Source organism: Ranitomeya variabilis, chromosome 2, assembly GCF_051348905.1.
Source record: "Ranitomeya variabilis isolate aRanVar5 chromosome 2, aRanVar5.hap1, whole genome shotgun sequence".
Taxonomy (NCBI): domain Eukaryota; kingdom Metazoa; phylum Chordata; class Amphibia; order Anura; family Dendrobatidae; genus Ranitomeya; species Ranitomeya variabilis.
In genome coordinates, this window is record NC_135233.1 from 126,186,940 (window position 1) to 126,210,317 (window position 23,378).

Genomic DNA, 23,378 nt, shown 5'->3' on the forward strand with positions numbered 1-23,378 from the left:
CCTTCGCTAATATCCTCCCTTAAAGTGGACTTTAGACAAGACTTTACATAGAGACAAACCCCTCCTCCTCTCCGATTTTTACAATCCTTTCTAAACAGACTGTAACCCTGTAAGTTAACTGCCCAGTCATAGCTTTCATCTAACCATGTCTCGGTTATTCCCACTATGTCAAAGTTACCTGTAGATATTTCTGCTTCTAGTTCTTCCATCTTGTTTGTCAGGCTTCTGGCGTTTGCGAGCATGCAGTTTAGAGGATTTTGTTTTGTTCCAATCTCCTCGCTGTGGATTGTTTTAGAAATGTTCTTACCTCCCTTCTGAGTATGTTTTCCTGGGTCTTCTTTGTTCAAGTCTAATGTTTTTCTTCCCGTCCCCTCTACTTCTAGTTTAACGCCCTCCTGATGAGTGTAGCGAGTCTTCTGGCGAATGTGTGTTTCCCAGGTTTGTTGAGGTGTAGTCCGTCTCTGGCGAGGAGTCCATCGTACAAGTAATTCACACCGTGGTCCAGGAATCCGAATCCTTGTTGTCTGCACCACCGTCTTAGCCAGTTGTTCGCATCAAGGATCCTGTTCCATCTCCTGGTGCCATGCCCGTCTACTGGAAGGATAGAAGAAAAAACTACCTGTGCATCCAGTTCCTTTACTTTCTTCCCCAACTCTTCAAAGTCCTTGCAGATTGTCGGTAGGTCCTTCCTTGCCGTGTCATTGGTGCCAACATGTATCAGCAGAAATGGGTGGACGTCCTTGGAGCTGAAGAGCTTTGGTATCCTATCGGTCACATCCTTGATCATCGCACCTGGAAGGCAGCATACTTCTCTTGCGGTTATGTCCGGTCTGCAGATGGCTGATTCTGTGCCTCTCAGTAGTGAGTCTCCCACCACCACTACTCTTCGTTGCTTCTTGGCTGTACTTTTTGCTGTCACTTGTTGCTGTGTGCCCTTTTCTTTTTTGCTTGCTGGTATTGCTTCATCCTTAGGTGTGCCATCTTCATCCTCTACAAAGATTTGATATCGGTTCTTCAGTTGTGCGGTTGGTGATTTCTCCATGGTCTTCTTGCTTCTTTTGGTCACATGCTTCCACTCATCTGCTTTTGGAGGTTCTCTGACACTTTTTTCACCTTCTATGACCAGTAGAGATGCTTCTGTTCTGTCTAGGAAGTCTTCATTCTCTTTGATGAGTTTCAAAGTTGCTATTCTTTCTTCCAGACCTCGCACCTTTTCTTCTAAAAGGGCCACTAGTCTACACTTCTGACAGGTGAAATTGGATTCTTCTTCTGGTCGATCTGTGAACATGTAGTGATATAAATTTGTTGAGAAAAAACATTTCTTCTTCAAAATGGCTGCACAGTAGCATAATTCAGAACATGATAGATGCTACTGTGCAGGCACCATCAGTGGTGCCATTTTGCTAGAGGAAAAATAATTTGTCTCCACCAAGATGGCGTTGGATCCGATAAATGCCACTGCAAGGGTGCCACAGGCGCCATCTTGGTGGGGACAATTTTTTTATCCTCTAGCAAAATGGCACCGCTGGTGGTGCCTGCACAGTAGCATCTATCGCGGTTCAAATTATGTTACTGCTCAGACGCGGCTGGTGCCATTTTGAGGAAAAAAAAAATCTCAAAAAATTTGTCACTAAATAAAATAAAATATGGATATTATAGATCCAATCATGCTACAGCACATGCGCCACCGCCGGCACCTGCATGATGATTATAAATTTTGTTTTTCTAAACAGACTGTATTATATTCAGTATGTAAAACAGGGGGCAGGTCACTGAGGGATCAGTGACCTGTCAGAAGCCATGCAGATGAATATGTAAGCAGAGCACCATGTGAAGACACCCCACAGGCCACCCCGGAGCAGGAGAATCTCATTAATTGAAAACTACAAATAAAGATTAACCCCAGGCTATTTTCCATTTTTGCGTTTTTATTTCTCTCTCCCCTTCTTCCCAGAGCCAAAACTTTTTTTTTTTCTGTCAATATGGCCATCTGAGAGCTTTTTTTTTTGCAGGACAAGTTGTACTTTTGAACACCACCATTGGTTTTAACATATCGTGTCCTGAAAAACAGGAAAAAAAGATTCCAAGTGTGGTGAAATTGCAAAAAAAGTACAATTCCACAGTTGTTGTTTTTTGTTTTGTTTTATTTATTTTTTTACCATGTTCACTAAATGCTAAAACTGACCTGTCATTATGAATTCACAGATACCAAACATGTATAGGTTCTTTTTTAAGTGGTGAAAAAAATCCAAAATTTGTAAAAAAAAAAAAAAAAATGGAGCCATTTATCAAGATCGATAGTGTCTCCATTTTTCGTGATCTGGGGCTGGATGAGAGCTTATTTTTTGCGCGCCAAGCTGCAGTTTTTATTGATACAATTTTGGTGTAGATGTAATGTTTTGATCACTTGGCGACCAAAAAAGCGTAATTCTTGCGTTTTTAATTTTTTTTTTCCTTATGCCATTTAGCAGTCGGGTTAATTATTTTTTTATATTGATAGATCAGGCAATTCTGAACTCGGCAATACCAAAATATGTGTATACTAGATGGTGGCCCGATTCTAACGTATCGGGTATTCTAGAATATGCATGTCCACGTAGTATATTGCACAGCCCATTTAGTATATTGCCCAGCCCACGTAGTATATTGCTCAGCCACATAGTATATTGCCCAGCCACGTATATTGCCCAGTTACGTAGTATATTGTACAACGACGTAGTATACAGCACAGAGCCACGTAGTATATTGTCCAGCCACGTAGTATATTGCCCAGCCACGTAGTATATTGGCCAGTCACGTAGTATATTGCCCAGCCACGTATGTCACAGGTTAAAAAATAAAAAATAAACATATACTCACCTTCCGAGGGCCCCTTGTAGTCCTGTCACCTCCTTCTCGTGCAGGCGCGCAGGACCTGTGATGACGTCGCGGTCACAGGACCGTGACGTCATGGCAGGTCTTTCTCGCAGACCATCCTTGCCACCGGAACCTGCAGCTTGCATGGAGCGGTCACCGGAGCGTCGTGAGAAGCAGGAAAGACGGTGGAAGGTGAGTATATAATGATTTTTTATTTTTTTATTATTTTTAACATTAGATGTTTTTACTATTGACGCTGCATGGGCAGCATCAATAGTAAAAACTTGGTCACACAGGTTAATAGCGACAGTAACGGAGTGTGTTACCCGCGGCATAATGCGGTCCGTTACCACTGGCATTAACCCTGTGTGAGCGGTGACTGCAGGGAGTATGGAGCGGGCGCCGGGCACTGACTGCAGGGGAGTAGGGAGGGACTAATCGGACTGTGGCCGTCGCTGATTTGTCGCGGCAGCCATGACAGGCAGCTGGTGGGACCAATCAGCGACTTGGATTCCATGACAGATAGAGGCCGTGACCAATGAATATCCGTGACAGAAAGACAAACAGAAGGACAGACAGAAAGACGGAAGTGACCCTTAGACAATTATATAGTAGATATGTTTTTAATTGTTTTTTGAATGGGCCGAAAGGGGGGCGATTTGAACTTTATATTTTTTATATATTTTTAAAAACCTTTTTCTTTTTAATTTCTGCCTGATTTAATAGTCTCCATGGGAGACTAGAAGCTGCAATACTTTGATCGCTTCTGCTACATACAGGCAATTATCAGATCACCTGTGTGCAGCAGAAATATTCACTTGCTATGAGTGCCGACCACGAGGGGGGCACTCATAGCAATTTCGCAATGACAACCACAGAGGTCTGCTACAGACCACTGATTGTCATTGCGACACATCGGTGACCTGCAATCATGTGACGTAGTCACCGATGGGTGGGATTAGTGATGTGCTTCCTGTAAGCGTGAGTTAAATACTGCTGTCAGAGATTGACAGCCGCATTTAACTAGTTAACAGTCACAGGTGGATCACGATTCCACCCGTGGCTCTTGCGGGCACATGTCAGCTGTATAGATCAGCTGTCATGTGCCCGGAAAGGTGCAGGCTCAGCGCCAGAACCCGCACCAAACAGGGGGAATCCAACATGTGCGTACTATTAGGGCACATGTCAGAAAGGTGTTAAACAACAACCACAAGTTGGATTTCATCAACCAAGGTTTCGATCTTAAAATAGATTTTAAGATCGAAACAAGTTGCTAGACTCTTTCCCCTTATGTGTGCGTCCATTTGATCCAAGAATTTTTTACGCCCATCATACTGATTTTAATAATGGATAAATAAAAACTGGAATTTTTAAGGAGCTGAAGCCTTTTTTTTTCTTTCTTGGTTATTCCACGTCCAGTCAAGACAAAGTTCCGTGCACCTGTGACTGTCGGTGAGCTGGCTGTGACTTTTAGCCCATTTGTTTATATATTTAGCAATAAAGTAACACTGGAATCCCTGACAGCCAGAGGTGAGTATATATTGGAGCGGGGAGTGGCCAAAACTGAACAGCTGAGACCATGAATGCAGTAAAGCTCTCAACTGAACATTTTAGCCCCTGCAATGCTTGCAGAAATCTGCACCATTTAAAATTATGGTGAGGTGCTTCTAATTAGTGCAGAAGTGCGGGAAATCAGACACTGCGTGCGGTCTTCTGGTACCTCTCTGTCGCGGTTAACCTGTGACAGGGGTATTGTTTCGTGCACAGGAAGGAAAGGGAGAAAAAAAATACTCCAGAATATCCTTTATCATAGTAGGCCACTAATAATGATGAAAAATGAGGTGTGTAGTTTTCCTCTGCCCGGCATGACCAGTCATCATAGAAAATTGTTCCCACTGCAGAACTCGCTTCTTATCAGATTCTAACACCAAAGTCTTAGGGTACCGTCACACAGTGCCATTTTCATCGCTACGACGGCACGATTATTGACGTTCTAGCGATATCGTTACGATATCGTAGTGTCTGACACGCTACTGCGATCCGGAACCCCGCTGAGAATCGTACGTCGTAGCAGATCATTTGAAACTTTCTTTCGTCGTCTAGTGTCCCGCTGTGGCGGCATGATTGCATCGTGTGACACAGGTTGTATACGATGTGCGCACAGTAACCAACGGCTTCTACGTCGCAAATACGTCATGAAATTATCGCTCCAGCGCCGTGTATTGCAACGTGTGACCGCAGTCTACGACGCTGGAGCGATAATCATACGACGCTGCAACGTCACGAATCGTGCCGTCGTAGCGATGAAAATGGCACTGTGTGACGGTACCCTTAATCTTAGACATGTTCACCGAAGCCACAGTCAACATCCTGGAGGGTTCAATGAAATGCTGGAGTTCCTCTGCTTGGTCAGGAGAAAGAAAGGACTTAGACAGCGCATCTGCCTTGATATTCTTGTCGACTGGACAAAAATGTAGGAACAAGTCAAAGTGTGTAAAGAATAGATTCAGCCTTTGCACATATTGAAGCCCCTAAAGATGAGTACAGAGTACTCATAGACCACTATAGCACTCAAAATGTAAAATCAATAAAGTTTATTGAACATCAAAATTAAAAATACATCATAACATATGAGGATCTCAAAAGACTAAGTCAAAAATCCATGTACAGCAGTGGTGATACATTAGCATATATCACATAGCATTGTACCGTGTATACATGCTACTCTAATCCCATATGAGCTTCACAACACATCCTATAAGGTCACAGTCACATATACATATCCATACCCGGATGAGGGAAACTTAACATTAGGGATATCCATGTAGAGATTGTAAATCAATGCTTACCCATTATAAGTCACGGACACCACCGCACAAAACGCCCCGACACGCGTTTCGCCCACATGCTTTCTCAAGGGGAGTGTGTCTCTTGTTCCCACCTATCCTTCCTAAATATCCCTATCTAATTACAATTCAGCCAGTGAGACATCGCGCATGCGAAAACGCCCCACACTCACAGGTGCATTGATTCCGGCACTCACCTCCGGCACACGTCAGGGGAGGAAATACCTCCCTGACGTAATTTGACGCATACCGGAAGTTAAAGAAGCCTTTGTCAGTGCAGGAGCGATGGGTAAGTGAATACGCATGCGCACACGGGCGCCATCTTTAAGGAGTCCTATGGAGGATACCATCTTTCCAAGTTCAAAATGTTAAGAATTATTCCCATCATCCGTGTATCTAGCGTAAAAAAGTACTAAAGTGTCCAAGTAGCATAATTAGAGGCATAAAATCATGCCAGATTGAAAAAATATTAATAATACCATATATGTATTTTTTCAATCTTGCTTGATTTTATGCCTTTAATTATGCTACTCGGACACTTTAGCACTTTTTTACGCTAGATACACGGATGATGAGAATAATTCTTAACATTTTGAACTTGGAAAGATGGTATCCTCCGTAGGACTCCTTAAAGATGGCGCCCGTGTGCGCATGCGTATTCACTTACCCATTGCTCCTACACTGACAAAGGCCTCTTTAACTTCCAGTATGCGTCAAATGACGTCAGGGAGGTATTTCCTCCCCTGACGTGTGCCGGAGGTGAGTGCCGGAATCAATGCACCTGTGAGTATGGGGGGTGTTTCGCATGTGCGATGTCTCGCTGGCTGAACTGTAATTAGATTGGGATATTTAGGAAGGATAGGTGGGAGCAAGAGACACACTCCCCTTGAGAAAGCACATGGGCGAAACGAGCGTCGGGGCGTTTTGTGCTGTGGTGTCCGTGACTTATAATGGGTAAGCATTGATTTACAATCTCTACATGGATATCCCTAATGTTAAGTTTCCCTCATCTGGGTATGAATATGTACATGTGACTGTGACCTTATAGGATGTGTTGTGAAGCTTATATGGGATTAGAGTAGCATGTATACACGGTACAATGCTATGTGATATATGCTAATGTATCACCACTGCTGTACATGGATTTTTGGCTTAGTCTTTTGAGATCCTCATATGTTATGATGTATTTTTAATATTGATGTTCAATAAACTTTATTGATTTTACATTTTGAGTGCTATAGTGGTCTATGAGTACTTTGTACTCATCTTTAGGTGGTATAGTTTATTCGTCCACTATTTTTGATTTTGTAATATAATCAATGGGGAAGCAGGCATAGCAATGCTTCTAGCTGGTGGTATTTATTTATGCTGTTGGATTCTCTATTTTGACATATTGTAGGTAGGCCAAGTTTTAATGGTTGGTATATATAATAACTAAATAAAGTCCTCTAGAGTCATCGTGATCGCCAACAACTCTCAGTCGCCAATCGAGTAGTTACGTTCAGGAGCAGAGAAGATCTTGGAGAAAAAAACTCAGGTAAAACATTTGACCAGAGGCAGACTTCTGTGTGAGAACTTCCCCTGCTCCAGGGGATGAAGCATCCACTTCCAAGAAGAACTGCTTGTTGATCTCGGGTCTGTGTAGCACAGGAGCAGAGGAGAAGGCTTGTTTTATGGTTAAAAATGTGTTCTCAGCCTCCGAAGTCCACACTTTAGGATTGAGACCTTTACAAATCATCCTTGAAATGGAGGTGATTAGAGATGAGAAAAGGGGAATAAACTGGTGGTAATAGTAATTCTTAGGAACCGCTGAATTGCCTTAACGCCATCAGAACTCGGCCATTTGAGATTTGAAGACACCTTCTCCTATCCTAGAAAAGTCAGAGAGGTCTGGTCAAAATCGTATTTTTCATACTTAGCATACAGGCAATCCTCTCCTATGAGAAGGCAGGCCTGGAGAGAAAACCAAGATATCATCCACGTAAATCATTATGCAGGAGTAAAGGAGATCTAGGAAGATGTTATTCACAAATTCTTGGAAGACTGCTGGGGCATTAGTGAGGACAGACAGCATAACATGGTACTAATAGTGGCCGTCCCTGTTATACAGTTAGGTCCATATATATTTGGACAGAGACAAAATTTTTCTAATTTTGGTTATAGACATTACCACAATGAATTTTAAACAAAACAATTCAGATGCAGTTGAAGTTCAGACTTTCAGCTTTCATTTGAGGGTAGCCACAATAAAATTGGATGAAGGGTTTAGGAGTTTCAGCTCCTTAACATGTGCAACCCTGTTTTTAGAAAGCAGTCTTCCACTCATCTCCTTAGCGGATTAAATTATAAGCTCCTCTCAGATCCAGCTTGGTGAAGATCCTGGCACCTGTTAGGCGATCAAACAATTCTGGGATTAGAGGCAGTGAATATTTGTTTTTGATCGTGATCTGGTTGAGACCTCTATATTTGATACACTGTCGTAGAGTACCGTACTTCTTTTTAACAAAAAAGAAGCTAGTTCCAGTTGGTGAAGAAGACTTCTGGAGGAATCCCCTGACCAGATTCTCCTTTCTATACTCAGACATGGCTAGGGTCTCCGCTTGCGAAAAAGGATAGATACGGCCACGAGGTGGGGAGGATCCCGGAAGCATGTCAATGGAACAATCGTATGGCCAATGTGCAGGTAAAGTCTCTGCCTCTTTCTTATCCAAGACATCCACATACAGCTCTGGCAAAAATTTAGGGACTACCACATCAAAGCCCTGTCATCGGCAGCCCAATCTCCAGACCTGAACCCCATTGAAAAACTTTGGAATGTAATCAGGAGGATGATGGATAGTCACAAGCCATCAAACAAAGAAGAACTGCTTACATTTTTGCACCAGGAGCAGTGTGAAAGACTGGAATGCCAAGACGCATGAAAGCTGTGATTAAAAATCATGGTTAGTCCACAAAATATTTATTTCTGAACTCTTCCTGAGTTAAAACATTAGTATTGTTGTTTCTAAATAATTATGAACTTGTTTTCTTTGCATTATTTGAGGTCTGAAAGCACTTGATTTTTTTTTTTTCAAATTTTAACCATTTCTCCTTTTCAGAAAAAAATAAAAAATGTATTGCTTGGAAATTAGGAGACATGTTGTCAGTAGTTTATAGAATAAATAAAAAATGTACAGTGCCTACAAGTAGTATTCAACCCCCTGCAGATTTAGCAGGTTTAATAAGATGCAAATGTTAGAGCCTTCAAACTTCAAACAAGAGCAAGATTTATTAACAGATGCATAAATCTTACAAACCAAAAAGTTTTGTTGCTCAGTTAAATTTTTATAAATTTTAAACATAAAAGTGTGGGTCAATTATTATTCAACCCCTAGGTTTAATATTTTGTGGAATAACCTTTGTTTGCAATTACAGCTAATAATCTTCTTTTATAAGACCTGATCAGGCCGGCACAGGTCTCTGGAGTTATCTTGGCCAACTCCTCCATGCAGATCTTCTCCAGTTATCTAGGTTCTTTGGGTGTCTCATGTGGACTTTAATCTTGAGCTCCTTCCACAAGTTTTCAATTGGGTTAAGGTCAGGAAACTGACTAGGCCACTGCAACACCTTGATTTTTTGCCTCTTGAACCAGGCCTTGGTTTTCTTGGCTGTGTGCTTTGGGTCGTTGTCTTGTTGGAAGATGAAATAACAACCCATCTTAAGATCCTTGATGGAGGAGCGGAGGTTCTTGGCCAAAATCTCCAGGTAGGCCGTGCTATCCATCTTCCCATGGATGCGGACCAGATGGCCAGGCCCCTTGGCTGAGAAACAGCCCCACAGCATGATGCTGCCACCACCATGCTTGACTGTAGGGATGGTATTCTTGGGGTCGTATGCAGTGCCATCCAGTCTCTAAACGTCACGTGTGTGGTTGGCACCAAAGATCTCGATCTTGGTCTCATCAGACCAGAGAACCTTGAACCAGTCAGTCTCAGAGTCCTCCAAGTGATCATGAGCAAACTGTAGACGAGCCTTGACATGACGCTTTGAAAGTAAAGGTACCTTACGGGCTCGTCTGGAACGGAGACCATTGCGGTGGAGTACGTTACTTATGGTATTGATTGAAACCAATGTCCCCACTGCCATGAGATCTTCCCGGAGCTCCTTCCTTGTTGTCCTTGGGTTAGCCTTGACTCTTCGGACAAGCCTGGCCTCGGCACGGGAGGAAACTTTCAAAGGCTGTCCAGGCCGTGGAAGGCTAACAGTAGTTCCATAAGCCTTCCACTTCCGGATGATGCTCCCAACAGTGGAGACAGGTAGGCCCAACTCCTTGGAAAGGGTTTTGTACCCCTTGCCAGCCTTGTGACCCTCCACGATCTTGTCTCTGATGGCCTTGGAATGCTCCTTTGTCTTTCCCATGTTGACCATGTTTGAGTGCTGTTCACAAGTTTGGGGAGGGTCTTAAATAGTCAGAAAAGGCTGGAAAGAGATAATTAATCCAAACATGTGAAGCTCATTGTTCTTTGTGCCTGAACTACTTCTTAATACTTTAGGGGAACCAAACAGAATTCTGGTGGGTTGAGGGGTTGAATAATAAATTACCCTCTGAAAAGACTTTTCCCAATTTAAAAAAAAAATAAACAAAGAAATAACATTCTTTTTTGCTGCAGTGCATTTCACACTTCCATGCTGATCTACAGTCCAAATGTCACAATGCCAAGTTAATTCCAAATGTGTAAACCTGCTAAATCTACAGGGGGTTGAATACTACTTGTAGGCACTGTATATGCTACTCCAAAATATACCTATAAAGAGAAAAATCACACAAACTGAACATTTTGCAGTGGTCTCTTAATTTTTGCCAGAGCTGTATATGACCAGTAAGCGGACGGCAGACCAGGCATATTAGAATGCTTCACAAGTGGCTGGACAGGACATACAGGAAAAGGACACCTTTCTTGGCAAGAATGTGAGTCGCCCGGCCGGGCAATGGGGTACTCGGTACTGGGTTCGGTCGCTCTTAAAGGGGATGTCATGGTGGTTGCGACCCGGTCTGTGGCACTGGGCGCCCAATCAAAAGGAAAGTCTTTTAGGGGCTTTATGAATAAAGTTTGTGACGCCACCTGTGGTATTTGGTCAGTAGGGAGCGACACTGCTTAAAGAGGTCCTCTGGGGTGATGGTATGGCAGCTAGATGGTATAACTTCCCACAGGCGAAGTAGGTCCCCAGGGCTCCCAGTGTATGGTGAAGATGGTGGGTGGTGCAATGAATTGCAAGGACACAGGTCTGCAATGTCTTTACCTGGTTTACTGTAGGCTTCAGGCAACCACAGTCCAGGGCACATTCAGGCAACCACAGTCCAGAGCACCAGAAAACAGGTACAGGCAGAGTCCGGCCGGCTTGGAAGCAAATCCAGAGTCTCCCTTACCAGGTGGAGATCAGAGCCTTCCTCCAAGTGCAGTGGTGCTGTAGTCCCTTACTGACCTAAGGCTTCTAATAAGGTCCTCACAGTTCCTCTCTGTCCCCCATAAAGGTTAGGACACAACCCGTATGACAGGTGAACTGGGCCTTTTTACAGGGTCTCTATCATGACCCGGGCTCTATAGATATCACTGTGTCTCCTGGGTATCAATGCGGACAGGTGATGTACAATCCAGCTGGCCTGCCGGTTTCAGCTATGCCACTATAGAGTTCAGCACGGCCACGGTCTTCTGGCTACCAGAGTCTGCACTAGCCAGGGAGGTAGCCACTTCTCGGCTCTGCTCCACTGATGTTATTCCCCTGCGCTTTCTCCCTCCTGCACTCTTATTACAAGCTGTTTGTACTTTCTAGTTCTCTCAATCCTGGAGCTGCAGCACCTCAGGCTGCACGGCTCCAAACCCGTCTCTCTGCCTCAGACTGCTCCAGTCTGCTGTCAGGCACTCACTGCTTACTAACTTCCCCTCCAGTCAGAATATATGGGCAGCTCCCCTTAATCCAGGTTCAGAGCTCCCCTTCTGGTCTGGAGTATGTTTACCTGGTGAAAGATATCCTTCATCGCTTCCAAGCGTGACACCACTCTCCCAAAGCGGAAAGCAATGTGACGGCTAAGACCCTGGGGCGTCACAAATGTCCCCATCGGAGCACTTGACTTGATCTCCAGTCTTGGATGGGTTCATGAACACGTATCCACAGAAAGCCCAGGGCCCAGGAGAAGTGGATGTAACAGATGTCTATTTTCAGTAAGCTAGGAGAAATAGACTGTTATCTGTATGTTGACTTTTGAATTTATGTGTTTGTTCTTTGGTTTGTCAAGAAAACATAGACTTTGTTCAAGAAAGAAAGACAGTATCAGATCGGCACTGAACGAGCTGTCATAAAGCAATCCAGCTGCGAGGCTAATAACTTCTTCACAAGTCAGACGGAGTCAGCTACTAGTGAAGTGGGGGCGGTGCTCTGCAGCTAAAGTCAATGATTCACATGAGAATGAAGATAAAGAAAGAATGCGGCACTCACCCGGCTTCTTCCACTGTAGTTCATTCTTTATTGAGCGTGGCAATCCATGTTAAACACGGCACAATACAGGCTAAGGCATGAGGAGGGAGCAGTGGGGGAGTGTGCAAAGACAAGACTACAGTGGAAGAAGCCGGGTGAGTGCCGCATTCTTTCTTTATCTTCATTCTCATGTGAATCATAGACTTTGTTCATATAAGCCTGTAATATTGACAAGACATCCAGACAGCCAAGAGATCCAGAGATCCAAAGAACCAGAGACTCTTTAAAAAAAACACAACCAGGAAGACTTTACAGAATAGCTCCAAGATCATGGCTCCATCATGAGGGACAGAGATTTGACATTCTACAGGGTGCCAGCTTAGGGGACCACAGCCCCAACCATCACTGAGCCCATGGATACATTTGGGGAGGTCAGGATGTGGACTCATCATTCACCTGAGCCCCATGAATATGTTTGGGAAAGCCAGGAATGGGACCCACTGTTCAGCTGGCTCCATGGATCTGTTTGGAGAAGCCAGGATGTGACCCTCCGGTCACCTTGCCCTGTTCCTGAATGGACTGTCAGCTTTCTAACCTTAGAGTAATGTTCAATCACCGCACACTCTTAATAGATGCTTGTGAAGACTTTATTATACAGGTGTGGATGCAGCGATAACACAATTCATGAATAAGGAATTGGTGCAGGGACAGAGAAAATGGTGAGGCAACAAGAACATAACGATAGCAGATGAAGTAGTGAAGAGTCAGATTCAGATCAGTCACTAGGCTCAACTGGACGGTGGACTCATGACCGCAACAACAGTGCGAGGCGGCCATGGAAAGAAAGGTCCCGTGAAGGGGTACACTTCGAAAGTGGGTTGACTAAAAAGGGTATGGTGACACAAACAGATGGTGAGTCAAAGGTTGAAGCCCAAGGCCGGCCAACTGACTGCTGGGGGCAGAGGAGGCCTAACAAAAGTGTGATGCCGAATGACACCCAAACTGACTGAGACGGTCCTCTCGACTTGTAGGGCAAGGTGACATGGGTACCCGGTCTCGGGACCCCTGGTTTATGTCAAGTGTTCAACCCTGAAAGTTCGAACAGAGGGAGAGGGTATGTGATGCAGGGTTGTAGGATGTTTCCCAGCAGTTTACAAGATGTTTACAAGCAGTTCGCTCCCAGCAGTTCGCCCCTGGGTACATTTCGTCCCCAGCATTTGGCCCCCAGGATGATACTTACCTGTCGCAGCTGCAGCTCCTTGGGTCACGGAGTGCAGTCTAGCGGTTCCCTGTGACATCAGATGGAAACAGTTGATTTAACATGTCACAAAGTGCAGCACTCTGTAAAGTACTTTTGTGACATTTAGATTGATGATGGACGGGAATTCATGAACCACAAGGACAAACGGGGGTGAACTGCTGGGGGCGAAATGTACCCGGGGGCAAACTGCTGGGGGCGAACATCCAAATCCCGTAATGCAGTGACCCATGTTACAGCCAGGGGGTGCTGTGTGTGTGCTTCAGTGCTGTGTGTGCGCGCTTGGAGGCATAACTATGATGGTAAATTAGGGACTGGCATCATTGTAAATGGCCGGTATGTGTCGCAAAGGTGCTGTGCGCTGTAAGCCCAAAGTGATATGGTTATGCTGGGACTTATAATTCCACAAGTGTTTGTTGCGTTTACTTATAAGGGGACTTATAGGGTTAGCTGGTGAGCTGGGTGGGACTGGCTAAGCACACACACCACCCACCTATGTGGGTGGTTACAGCTACATAATGTTCAGAGTGTGAGTTCCTGTATAGCCTGTGTGTTGGAATGTCCTGGGATGGACTGGAGTCCTGGAAGCACCTGCTGAGGCTATGGACTGAATGGTCAGTGTGTTGGAATGTCCTGGGATGGACTGGATTCCTGGAAGCACATGGTGAGACCATGGACTGAATGGTCAGTGTGTTGGAATTTCCTGGGATGGACTGGATTCCTGGAAGCACATGGTGAGACCATGAACTGAAGGCGTGTGTGCCTGGGACTGGACTTCCTGAATAGCGCACGGGGAGGCTGTATCTGCAGAGCCTGGGATGGCTGCTGTGTTGGGGAAACTACAGTTCCTACTGCGGGTCTGGACTATCTGAGGTGCCCTGGTCACAAGGACGTTGACCCCAGTGAGGCAGCTTTAACCTGGGAACCAGCACTGACAGGAGTCAGTGTGTGAAGCCGGAGCTTCTGTAAGGTAACTCCAGGTAACAAGGGGGTTACGGGCAGAGAAGTATCTGCCATTGGAACAGACTGTCGGTGGATAATGTGTTCCATTGACGTGTATAATGAACTGTTTGTGACACGGTTTATGAGTCTTAATAAACCGGAAAGACTGTTTATGTGGAGAAATCGTGACTGAGTGCTTTAATTCCCATTACCAAGCGAGTTTCCCCAACCCACTCAGGTAGCGTTATCTCACAGTGTAGACCAGAGTGATTACTGCACTTTAGCAGTCATATATGCATTTATGTAATTTTAAAGATTTGTTAATAAGAAATGCACTTGTTGACTGTTCCTTACTGATGTGCCAGCATTAAAGTCCAAAAAACTGTTTCTAGTTATTTGTATTTTCTTGGATGTCGAGCACCCTACTACTTTTTGAGAACATTTGTAATTAGCATCTGGGTGTGTCTGAATAGATAAATATAAATTTTATTCTTCAGATAAAGCCCATTGTTTAAGGTGTGAAAAGAGCCTATGTTTGTAACTAAAATGTAGATATTTTAGATGAGAAATGAGAGTGGGGTGCGGGTGAAATATTCAGCTTACATTTCATATACCGTAAGTGATAATAGCAATCACGGACATTACTCCCAGTCACTGCTTTCCCCACAACCTGCAGTATCGAACTGTGGAACTTGTGTACACAAATTTACCATTTTTTCCACAGCGATGACCTTTCTGGTCAGCAGTCAAATTCTAAATATTTTGTAGAATTAAAAAGTAATTTAATTAAGAAATACCTCTGTCTGATTGTCAATGTTTATTCTTTCATTTAAAACCACTGTGTTTAATCCACCAAGATCCTAATATGTCATTATAACCCCGAATCAGCTCTCAGTAATTTCCACTGTGGGTTGACTTACATGACTGATGTGGAGGAGCCTGCTGTTGTGGTATAAGGCTGGAGGGTCTCGTCAGACTGGGCAGCATTTTCTTTAATGTTCGCAGAATTATTCAGACTAGAAGGAGCTTCGTGGCCAGACGCTGTGCACTGAGATGCAAGGCCTTTATACAGTTTAATTAGTGATGATCTAAAAGAGATGATCATTTTTGTAGAGGTTGCTATTCTTATGATATGTTAGCAGCAACAAAATACCCAGCATCTTAACATTAGATTGTCCAGGATTATGGATAGTTCTGAGTTGTGTGTGGTATTTGGACACAAACCACAGTCAGATTGCTGTGAACAATATAGTTATATAGTATGATTGAAAAAAACAAACAAACAATCAATCAAGTTCTACCGAGAGATGGAAGAGAGTAAAAGGATGGTAACGTTACACCCGTAAAGAGTTTATCCAGGACTATTTTTTTTTTTTTACTATTGGTCTAAAAACTAACAATAAGGTAGTTGCTAACTATCTGGCTGTTCTACTCGGTACTGGCACAGAGCAATCACTGACCGCTCCTGCCAGCGATTCAGCTGCTCCACATCAACAAAGCAGTTCCTCTTCTGGGCTGCTCTGTCAATGGGGTGTGATGCTGATTGACAGCTGGGTCCCTGGCATTCACACACCATCAACAGAGCAGGACGGTAGAGAAGATGCTGCTGTCAAGTGACATCTTTTTCCTAACTCTAGGGCATAGTTTCTATGAACTGGTGCTTAGAACTGGACTGTATATTCAGATGCTGTTGCACTAACACTTTATGAAGTGATAGTATTATGTCCTTTTTGCACAAGAAACCACCAATGTTATTCTATAGGGCCGTGCACATGTCCGATTATTTCCTTGAATCAAGTCTGTCTGAGAGAAAATACACTTCATGCACAATGCTGGCATGGATCACACTCAGAATTGCATGTCAATGGGTCCATCAAAAAAGTCGGACCAAACTTGGATGACATAAGAGTGCAGTCCGATTTTCACAGACTGACAGAAAGAAAGCATTTTTTTTCCTTCTTCACATCTGAGAATATCAGATCACACTCTGATCAAAGAGTGATTAGCAAAATTAGAGGAAGTCCAGCCTTGTGTGACCTTGGCCTAACTTTCATTAAAGGGGTTGTCCACTACTAGGACAACCTATTCTTAAACTAAATGTTCCGCCCCGATAAAATAATAAAGCCTATACTCCCCTCCAGTGCCAGCTCCAGTGACGCCAGCGCTGACTGAGAGCCGGTGTCACATGTCACAACACCGCATCACAGCCCCAGGGAGAGTGAATGCCAACACCGTGGGAACGCCGTCAGCATGGGAAACGAGTACAGGCTTTATTATTTTATCGAGGCCCAACATTTAGTTTAAGAAGGGTTTGTCCAAATACTTGACAACCCCTTTAAGGCTCTGTTCCCACAATGAGTATTTGGTGAGTTTTCGATGTTGCAGAATTCCTGCATGTATTATATAAATTAAGTAACTTGTGTTTTTTTCATTATGTTTTTGATGCTGAGTTTTTTGTCTCTTGGTGTGTCGTGCTTAAAATAAACCTGCTTTGTGTTTGATACCTCCTGGAATTTGGCTGTGACAAGACTTTATTGATACAGTCATGAGCAGATTAAATGCGTTTTTGGTGCGTTTCTGCAGCGGAAAAACAATAAACATGCATGTGCATTTTTTGCCTGTAGATTTTCTGCATCTAATGCAAGTCTATAAGAAAAATCTGCTAATAAAACTCAGCGCACCCAAAAGAGAAATTGACATATTGTGGATATGAAACACGCACCGCAGGTCAATTTACGCTGAGTAAAAAATAAGCACAATGATCATGAGATTTCTATAAATTCCATCCACTTTGCTGGAACTGTAAGATGTGTTTGTTTTTTTAATGCAGCGAAAATATATAGAGTCAAAAACTCTCCAAAAACTCAATGTGGGCACACAGCCTAAAGGTGTCTAATTAAGGCATGTCCATATGGACAAAGTTGTCTGAATTAGACAAGTTCCAATTCTCAGTGCCAGTTCTCTATATTCTGTTGGATTTTTTACACACACCTTCTCGTTAGTTTGTGCACCCCTCCAGCCTTGTACCTGCAGTTTTGCCCCCTCTTAGGTTATGTTTCCACGTGCAGGAAACGCTGCGTGTTTCACGCTGTGCAGAGCCGCAGCGTCAAACACGCAGCGTCCAGATGTTACAGCATAGTGGAGGGGATTTTATCAAATCCCGTCTCCACTGTGCATGGTAACACGCACGCGGCGGCCCTGCGAATCCGGACATGCTGCACGTCTTTTTAGATCGCAGCATGTCAGTGTACCTTGCGGCGCCGCTGCGCCGCCGCAAGGTAAAACATAGGGCCCTATGTGTGGGGTGCGATGATGCCGGATGTGTGCAATGAACACATCCGGCATCATCGAGTCTACAGAAGGGGGCGGGGCTTAGGGCGGAGCGGGTTTGCTGCTCCGTCCATACCGCCGGCCATCCTGAAGGTGGACACATACCCTTAGTATCTGCATTTTGTTCCTACCGTAGAGTCTGCTACTATCAAGGGGTTGGTCTGAGCTGTGAAACCAGACACAACCCATAGACGAGTTGTGCTGTTTCTAGACCCTTTCTTTCTAATCCAGAAAACATCTTGGGAACAATTAGATGTAAACAACAAATAGTATTTTAATTTTATTTCATGAAAACATACTTTTTAAGCTTTTTCCGTTTCTGGATTAATAAATCCTCATTGTACTGGAAGAGAACGCTATAGTGTGATATAAAAACACGCAGCCTTTGGACACAAACCAATAGCAAGTAATAATCCGGGTGCTCCTGTTCTGTATACTTCAGGACATTCTGGATAAAAAAATAAGAAAAAAGATAAAATAAGTGGATAAAATATAATTTTGTTTAATATGTTACAAAGACAGCTGTTACAATTTTAATGACCACAGTATATTCTAATTTGGCATTTCCAAACTCTACAAAAGGTATATGACGAACAAAAACAATAATTTGTACAAGTTGAAAAGCAAAAATACAATAATTTATTCCAAATTAATATATCTGTTTTGGACGCATAAAGGTTTATTTTTGTTTTGAAGACAATCAAATTTAGGGGTTTTACCAAACTGACACTTATGGCATATCCAAAATATGCTATTCCCATGTATCGAGAGAATGAGGTTTCATTCATATCCTTATTTTTTAAATTGTAGCCTATTGAATTTACAGAAGCAGGTTATTCAGCTTGTTCTAGATATTCAAATATTTTATTATGTAAAGAAAATAACTTACAGACTACTACCTATCACTTGTCAGATGCTGCCGTTTTTACTTTACAATAAGGTGGGCAGCCAAAGTCAGAAAATTTCACTAAATATATCTTATTAACCAAAATGTCCCCAACGGTCCACAATGGCAGGCAAACGTTCCCGGCATTGTAACAAAAGTCAGGCCCGAACTTCCAGGTTGTGGGATTTTGACGTTCAGTGTTAAGTCCCACAACCCTCTACACCCCTTCATTGTAATTGTGTGAGCTTTTGCCGTTGATTGTGAGATGACCCGCTTTGAATTAGGCTAGCTCTGCCACATCATTTATTAAGCGGTTACCAATCGGTAAGATCATTAGCGTGGTTATCGATCGGTAACTTCTTAGTAAATGATGCAGCAGCGCTGGTCTAGCTTAAAGCAGGAAATCTTGCGGTAATACTTTCACACTGAGGCCCGGGTCATGGAGGGTTGTGAGATCCTGCTTTGCTTGCCGAGGGTCCCACATCCAGGTGTTCAGACCTATTTTTGCCAGAATGCCTTTAGCCTACCATTAAGGACAGTTAGGGACATATTGTTAGAAATCATCTGTTTGCAGATCCCCACTATTTTCTTACATAAAAAGGGACACCGATTGGCTATAGGTACTCTTTAAAGTGGTTATGCAGGACTATATTATTATTTTTTTACTATGAGCTCAAAAATTAACAGGCAGGTAGATTCTAACTACCTGCCTGTTCTATCCAGTGCTGTCTCACAGTGGTCACCGATTTCTCCTGCTGGTGATTGAGCTGCTCCATGTCAACAGAGCAGCTCTTCCTCTTCCGGGCTGCTCTGTTGATAGGCATGACTGCCGACATCAAGCTGATTATCAGCTGGTTCCCGCAGTTATGCAGAGGGGAGCTGGCTATCTATCAGCACGACATCAGCAGTCAGCAACACAGAAGAAGAGAAGCCACTGTCCTGTCGACGTGATGTCAGCGGAAGTCAGAGAATCACCGGAAGGAGCAGTTTGTGACCGCTCTATGCAGGCAGAGATTGGTGCTTGGCAAAACAGGCAAGTAGTTATCAACTACTTGCCTGTTAGTTCTTAGGCCCATAGTAAAAATGTATAATGTCCTAGATAACCTCTTTAATGCTATTTGGGAACTATTGGTAAAAATCGGAAATTACAATTTAAAGGGATGACAGGTTTACCTGTAACAGGATAAGATATTCCGGTATGCGTTGAACTACATGGAAAAGCAGAATGTACAGATCTGACTTCAGGTCTTCTTCAGCCTAATCAGGTAACAGAAATTTCCAGACTTAATGTATTTTTAGATAATGAATTAAAATTCAATGCATTTCAGCTATGACCACAATTTGGTTTGTCTTATTACGAGAATTACTATGTAAACTAAGCAAACTTATATGCACATTTTAGTGAAGGAGGAGCAGAGATCTAGCATGCATGTCTCAGCTTCATTTATTGTCTATGGAACTACAATGAATGATCCGTCGGCGTGCATGTTCGGCCTCTGTTCCATTCAGCCGGTGCCTTGCATTGTTTCCATGAGAATCGTGATTTCATTAACAGGGCAAAGAACTGTACATTTGGCATGCATGGTGTGTGATTAGAGAAAGGAAAGCGCTAGTGTGATAGTTCCTTACTTTAAAGGGAATCTGTGAGTAGGATCAAAGCTCCTAACCCGTGTATCTGAGCATGCAGGTCATAGAAAGCGGAATAAAATGCTACATTGCTATCTGCAATCTGATGTCTTATTCCAGAGAAATCCACGTTTTCATATATGCAAATTAACTGTTCAAGATTTTGGGCAGGACACTGATCTGTATGAGAATCTGCCTCCAGAGATGATTTTACATGAAGGGGCAGTTCCCAGTATGAGACAAGTAACTAACACAAAACAGGAAAAATGACGTGTCTTCTTGTAAACACATTTTTTGCTTTTCTCTCTGCTGTATTGTAACAATATTGCAGCCCTGTCTGCCTGTGAGATGGAAGCTGAAGATGTGTCAGGTATAATCACACACAGCTCTGCAGTGAGATCAGGAGAGCAGAGAGCGGCCATCACACATCACACATCACACTGGTAACACCTCCTTCATGTAAAATAATCTCTGGAGACAGTTATCTTCCAGACACCATCCTCCCCAGAGCCTGGAAAAGATCATTTATATAAAGTGATAAAAGATTATTTATCAACAAGACATTTGATATGAAGCACACAGGGAGGACTTTTTTCATCAGTCTACAGAGTGGGCCATGTATATGAATACACTTAAATAAAATGGGAATGGTTGGTAATATCAACTTCCTGTTTGATTGCACATTAGTAAATGGGAGGGGGAAACTTTTCAAGATGGGTGGTGACCATGGCGGCCAATTTGGATCCAACTTTATTTTTTCCAATGGGAAGAGGGTCATGTGACACATCAAGCTTATTGAGAATTTCAAAAGAAAAACAATGGTGTGTTTGGTTTTAACGTAACTTTATTCTTTCATGAGTTCTTTACAAGTTTCTCTTTGTTTACAGCCATTGACATGTCACAGAGGTTAACACGTGAGGAGCAGATAGAAATTGTGTTGATGTCTGGTGAACGCAGTACCCGTGTCATTGCAGCAGATTTCAATACAAGACACCCTACGCAAGAAAACTGTCACCATTCCCATGTTATTTAGGTGTATCCATATACATGGCCAACCCAAAAAAGTTTGCCTCATCACTGAACATAATGTTCTATGTAAACTGAGGGTCCTGTTCCAATTTTTGTTTTGCCCATTCTGCAAATTCATCGCACTGATCTGGCATCAGTCGAACATCCCTTCTGCGGATATTAGCTACTCACAAATGGCACCCTTACAAAATCCAGCTGCTGCAACATCTCAACGAGAATGACCCAGATCGGCGCGCTGAATTTGCAGAATGGGCAAAACAAAAATTGGAACAGGACCCTCAGTTTACACAGAACATTATGTTCAGTGATGAGGCAAACTTTTATGGATGGCCCATTTATATGAATACACCTAAATAACATAGGAATGGTGACAATTTTCTTGCGTAGGGTGTCTTGCATTGAAATCTGCTGCAATGACCCGGGTACTGCGTTCACCAGACATCAACACAATTTCTATCCGCTCCTCACGTGGCTGTAAACAAAGAGAAACTTGTAAATAACTCATGAAAGAATAAAGTTACGTTAAAACCAAACACACCATTGTTTTTCTTTTGAAATTCTCAATAAGTTTGATGTGTCACATGACCCTCTTCCCATTGGAAAAAATAAAGATTTTCCCCTCCCATATATTAATGTGCCACAAACAGGAAGTTGATATTACCAACCATTCCCATTTTATTTAGGTGTATCCATATACATGGCCCATTCCGTATAACCTGTATACACATATTAATAGGTTAGATAGGTCAAATGTGGTGACAGATTCCTTTAAGAAATACAAGTCTACTTTCCATATCTATGTACAATACTTACCTCTTTAAGAACAACAACGTGAATCACTGATATACTTTCAGGTAAGTCCTTCAAGTAAGCAACATAGTAGTCCAAGAAATTGTTCTTTAAAAAAAATAGACAATTGTTTACATTACCATAAATTGATTTTTAATATGCAATCATATAAATGTAGAAGTTATTACTGAAGCTGTGGCCAACACGGCAAGTAGAGAGGCGTCCCTAATGATATAATGATTAGAAAGGGAGTATACAGGCAGCTCAACATCAAAAGTAATATGTTTAACAAACATATTGTAAGATAAGTACGGTAAATATAATATATTTTATTATTTCAGAGCATTTTAGATGATTTGTGAAACAAAAAAAAAATCAGCAATGGACAACCCTTCAAGCATTAACCCCTTTAACCCCCAAAGCTGTTTGCACCTTCCTGACTTTCAATGTTGATGCCTTTAAATCAAAGAGTTATGTCACACAAAATAGTTAATAAATAACATTTCCCACAAGTCTACTTTACATCAGTACAATTTTTGCACCATTTTTTTTTTGTTAGGAAGTTAAAAGGGTTAAAAGTTGACCAACGATTTCTATTTTTTTTTCAACAAAATTTACAAAACCTACAAGGTATGGTATAAAAGAATACACCAGCGCTGCCTCACCAGGAGTAGATGGATCACTAAGCCGCAGGAAACAGAACAGATAGGAGCTAATACTGTCAATGGAAGAAACAATCAATGTAGAGACAACTGAATCCGCGCTACAGTGATGATGGACCCAATAGATATACACACTCAATATGTGACAGAATGACTTCTAACTAGTGTTGAGCATTCCGATACCGCAAGTATTGGGTATCGGCCGATACTTGCGGTATCAGAATTCCGATACCGAGATCCGATACTTGCCGCGTATCGGATACCGGAATCGGAAGTTCCCAGATTCAAACTGCACGAATTCAGCCAATGAGAATGATTCCAAGTGTGGGCACATCCTGTTCAGCATGGAGGGCATGAAACTACTGGCATGGCTGTGATTGGCTGCTGAAATGATGTCATGATGCAGTTTAAAAGTCGCTGGCGCCATTTTGCGCTCACTCTGCTGTGAATTCAGTTAGTGACAGGAAGCTGTTTGCTGACTGAGGGCCAGTTTAGAGATAGCGATTTGCTTCTTTGTGCTTTTCAAAGGCTAATTTAGCAACCGCTGTGTTCACCTACTAAATCACCTTGCTTTTGCCTTGTAGTGCTGTTTTCACAGCGATCTGCAAGGTCTGTGTGTGTGTGTGTGTGAGTGCAGCCCACTCTCTAGTCTGAGTGCAGCCATAGGCCATCCATAGCTGGTTGTATTCAGTTCAGGGAGG

General features: G+C 42.9%; 1 protein-coding gene across 7 annotated transcripts in view; it reads right to left on the bottom strand.

Moving 5' to 3' along the window:
• ARHGEF33 (Rho guanine nucleotide exchange factor 33) overlaps nucleotides 1–23,378 on the bottom strand; it is a 192,395-nt gene that overhangs the window by 11,508 nt on the left and 157,509 nt on the right. For all 7 annotated transcript variants that reach the window (XM_077282987.1, XM_077282982.1, XM_077282981.1 and 4 more), the window contains 4 exons: nucleotides 22,040–22,123; nucleotides 19,745–19,828; nucleotides 17,985–18,133; nucleotides 15,276–15,443 (listed from right to left, as the gene is read on the bottom strand). In XM_077282987.1, the coding sequence (XP_077139102.1) occupies nucleotides 15,276–15,443; nucleotides 17,985–18,133; nucleotides 19,745–19,828; nucleotides 22,040–22,123 (485 nt within the window). The remainder of the gene's footprint in view (nucleotides 1–15,275; nucleotides 15,444–17,984; nucleotides 18,134–19,744; nucleotides 19,829–22,039; nucleotides 22,124–23,378) is intronic.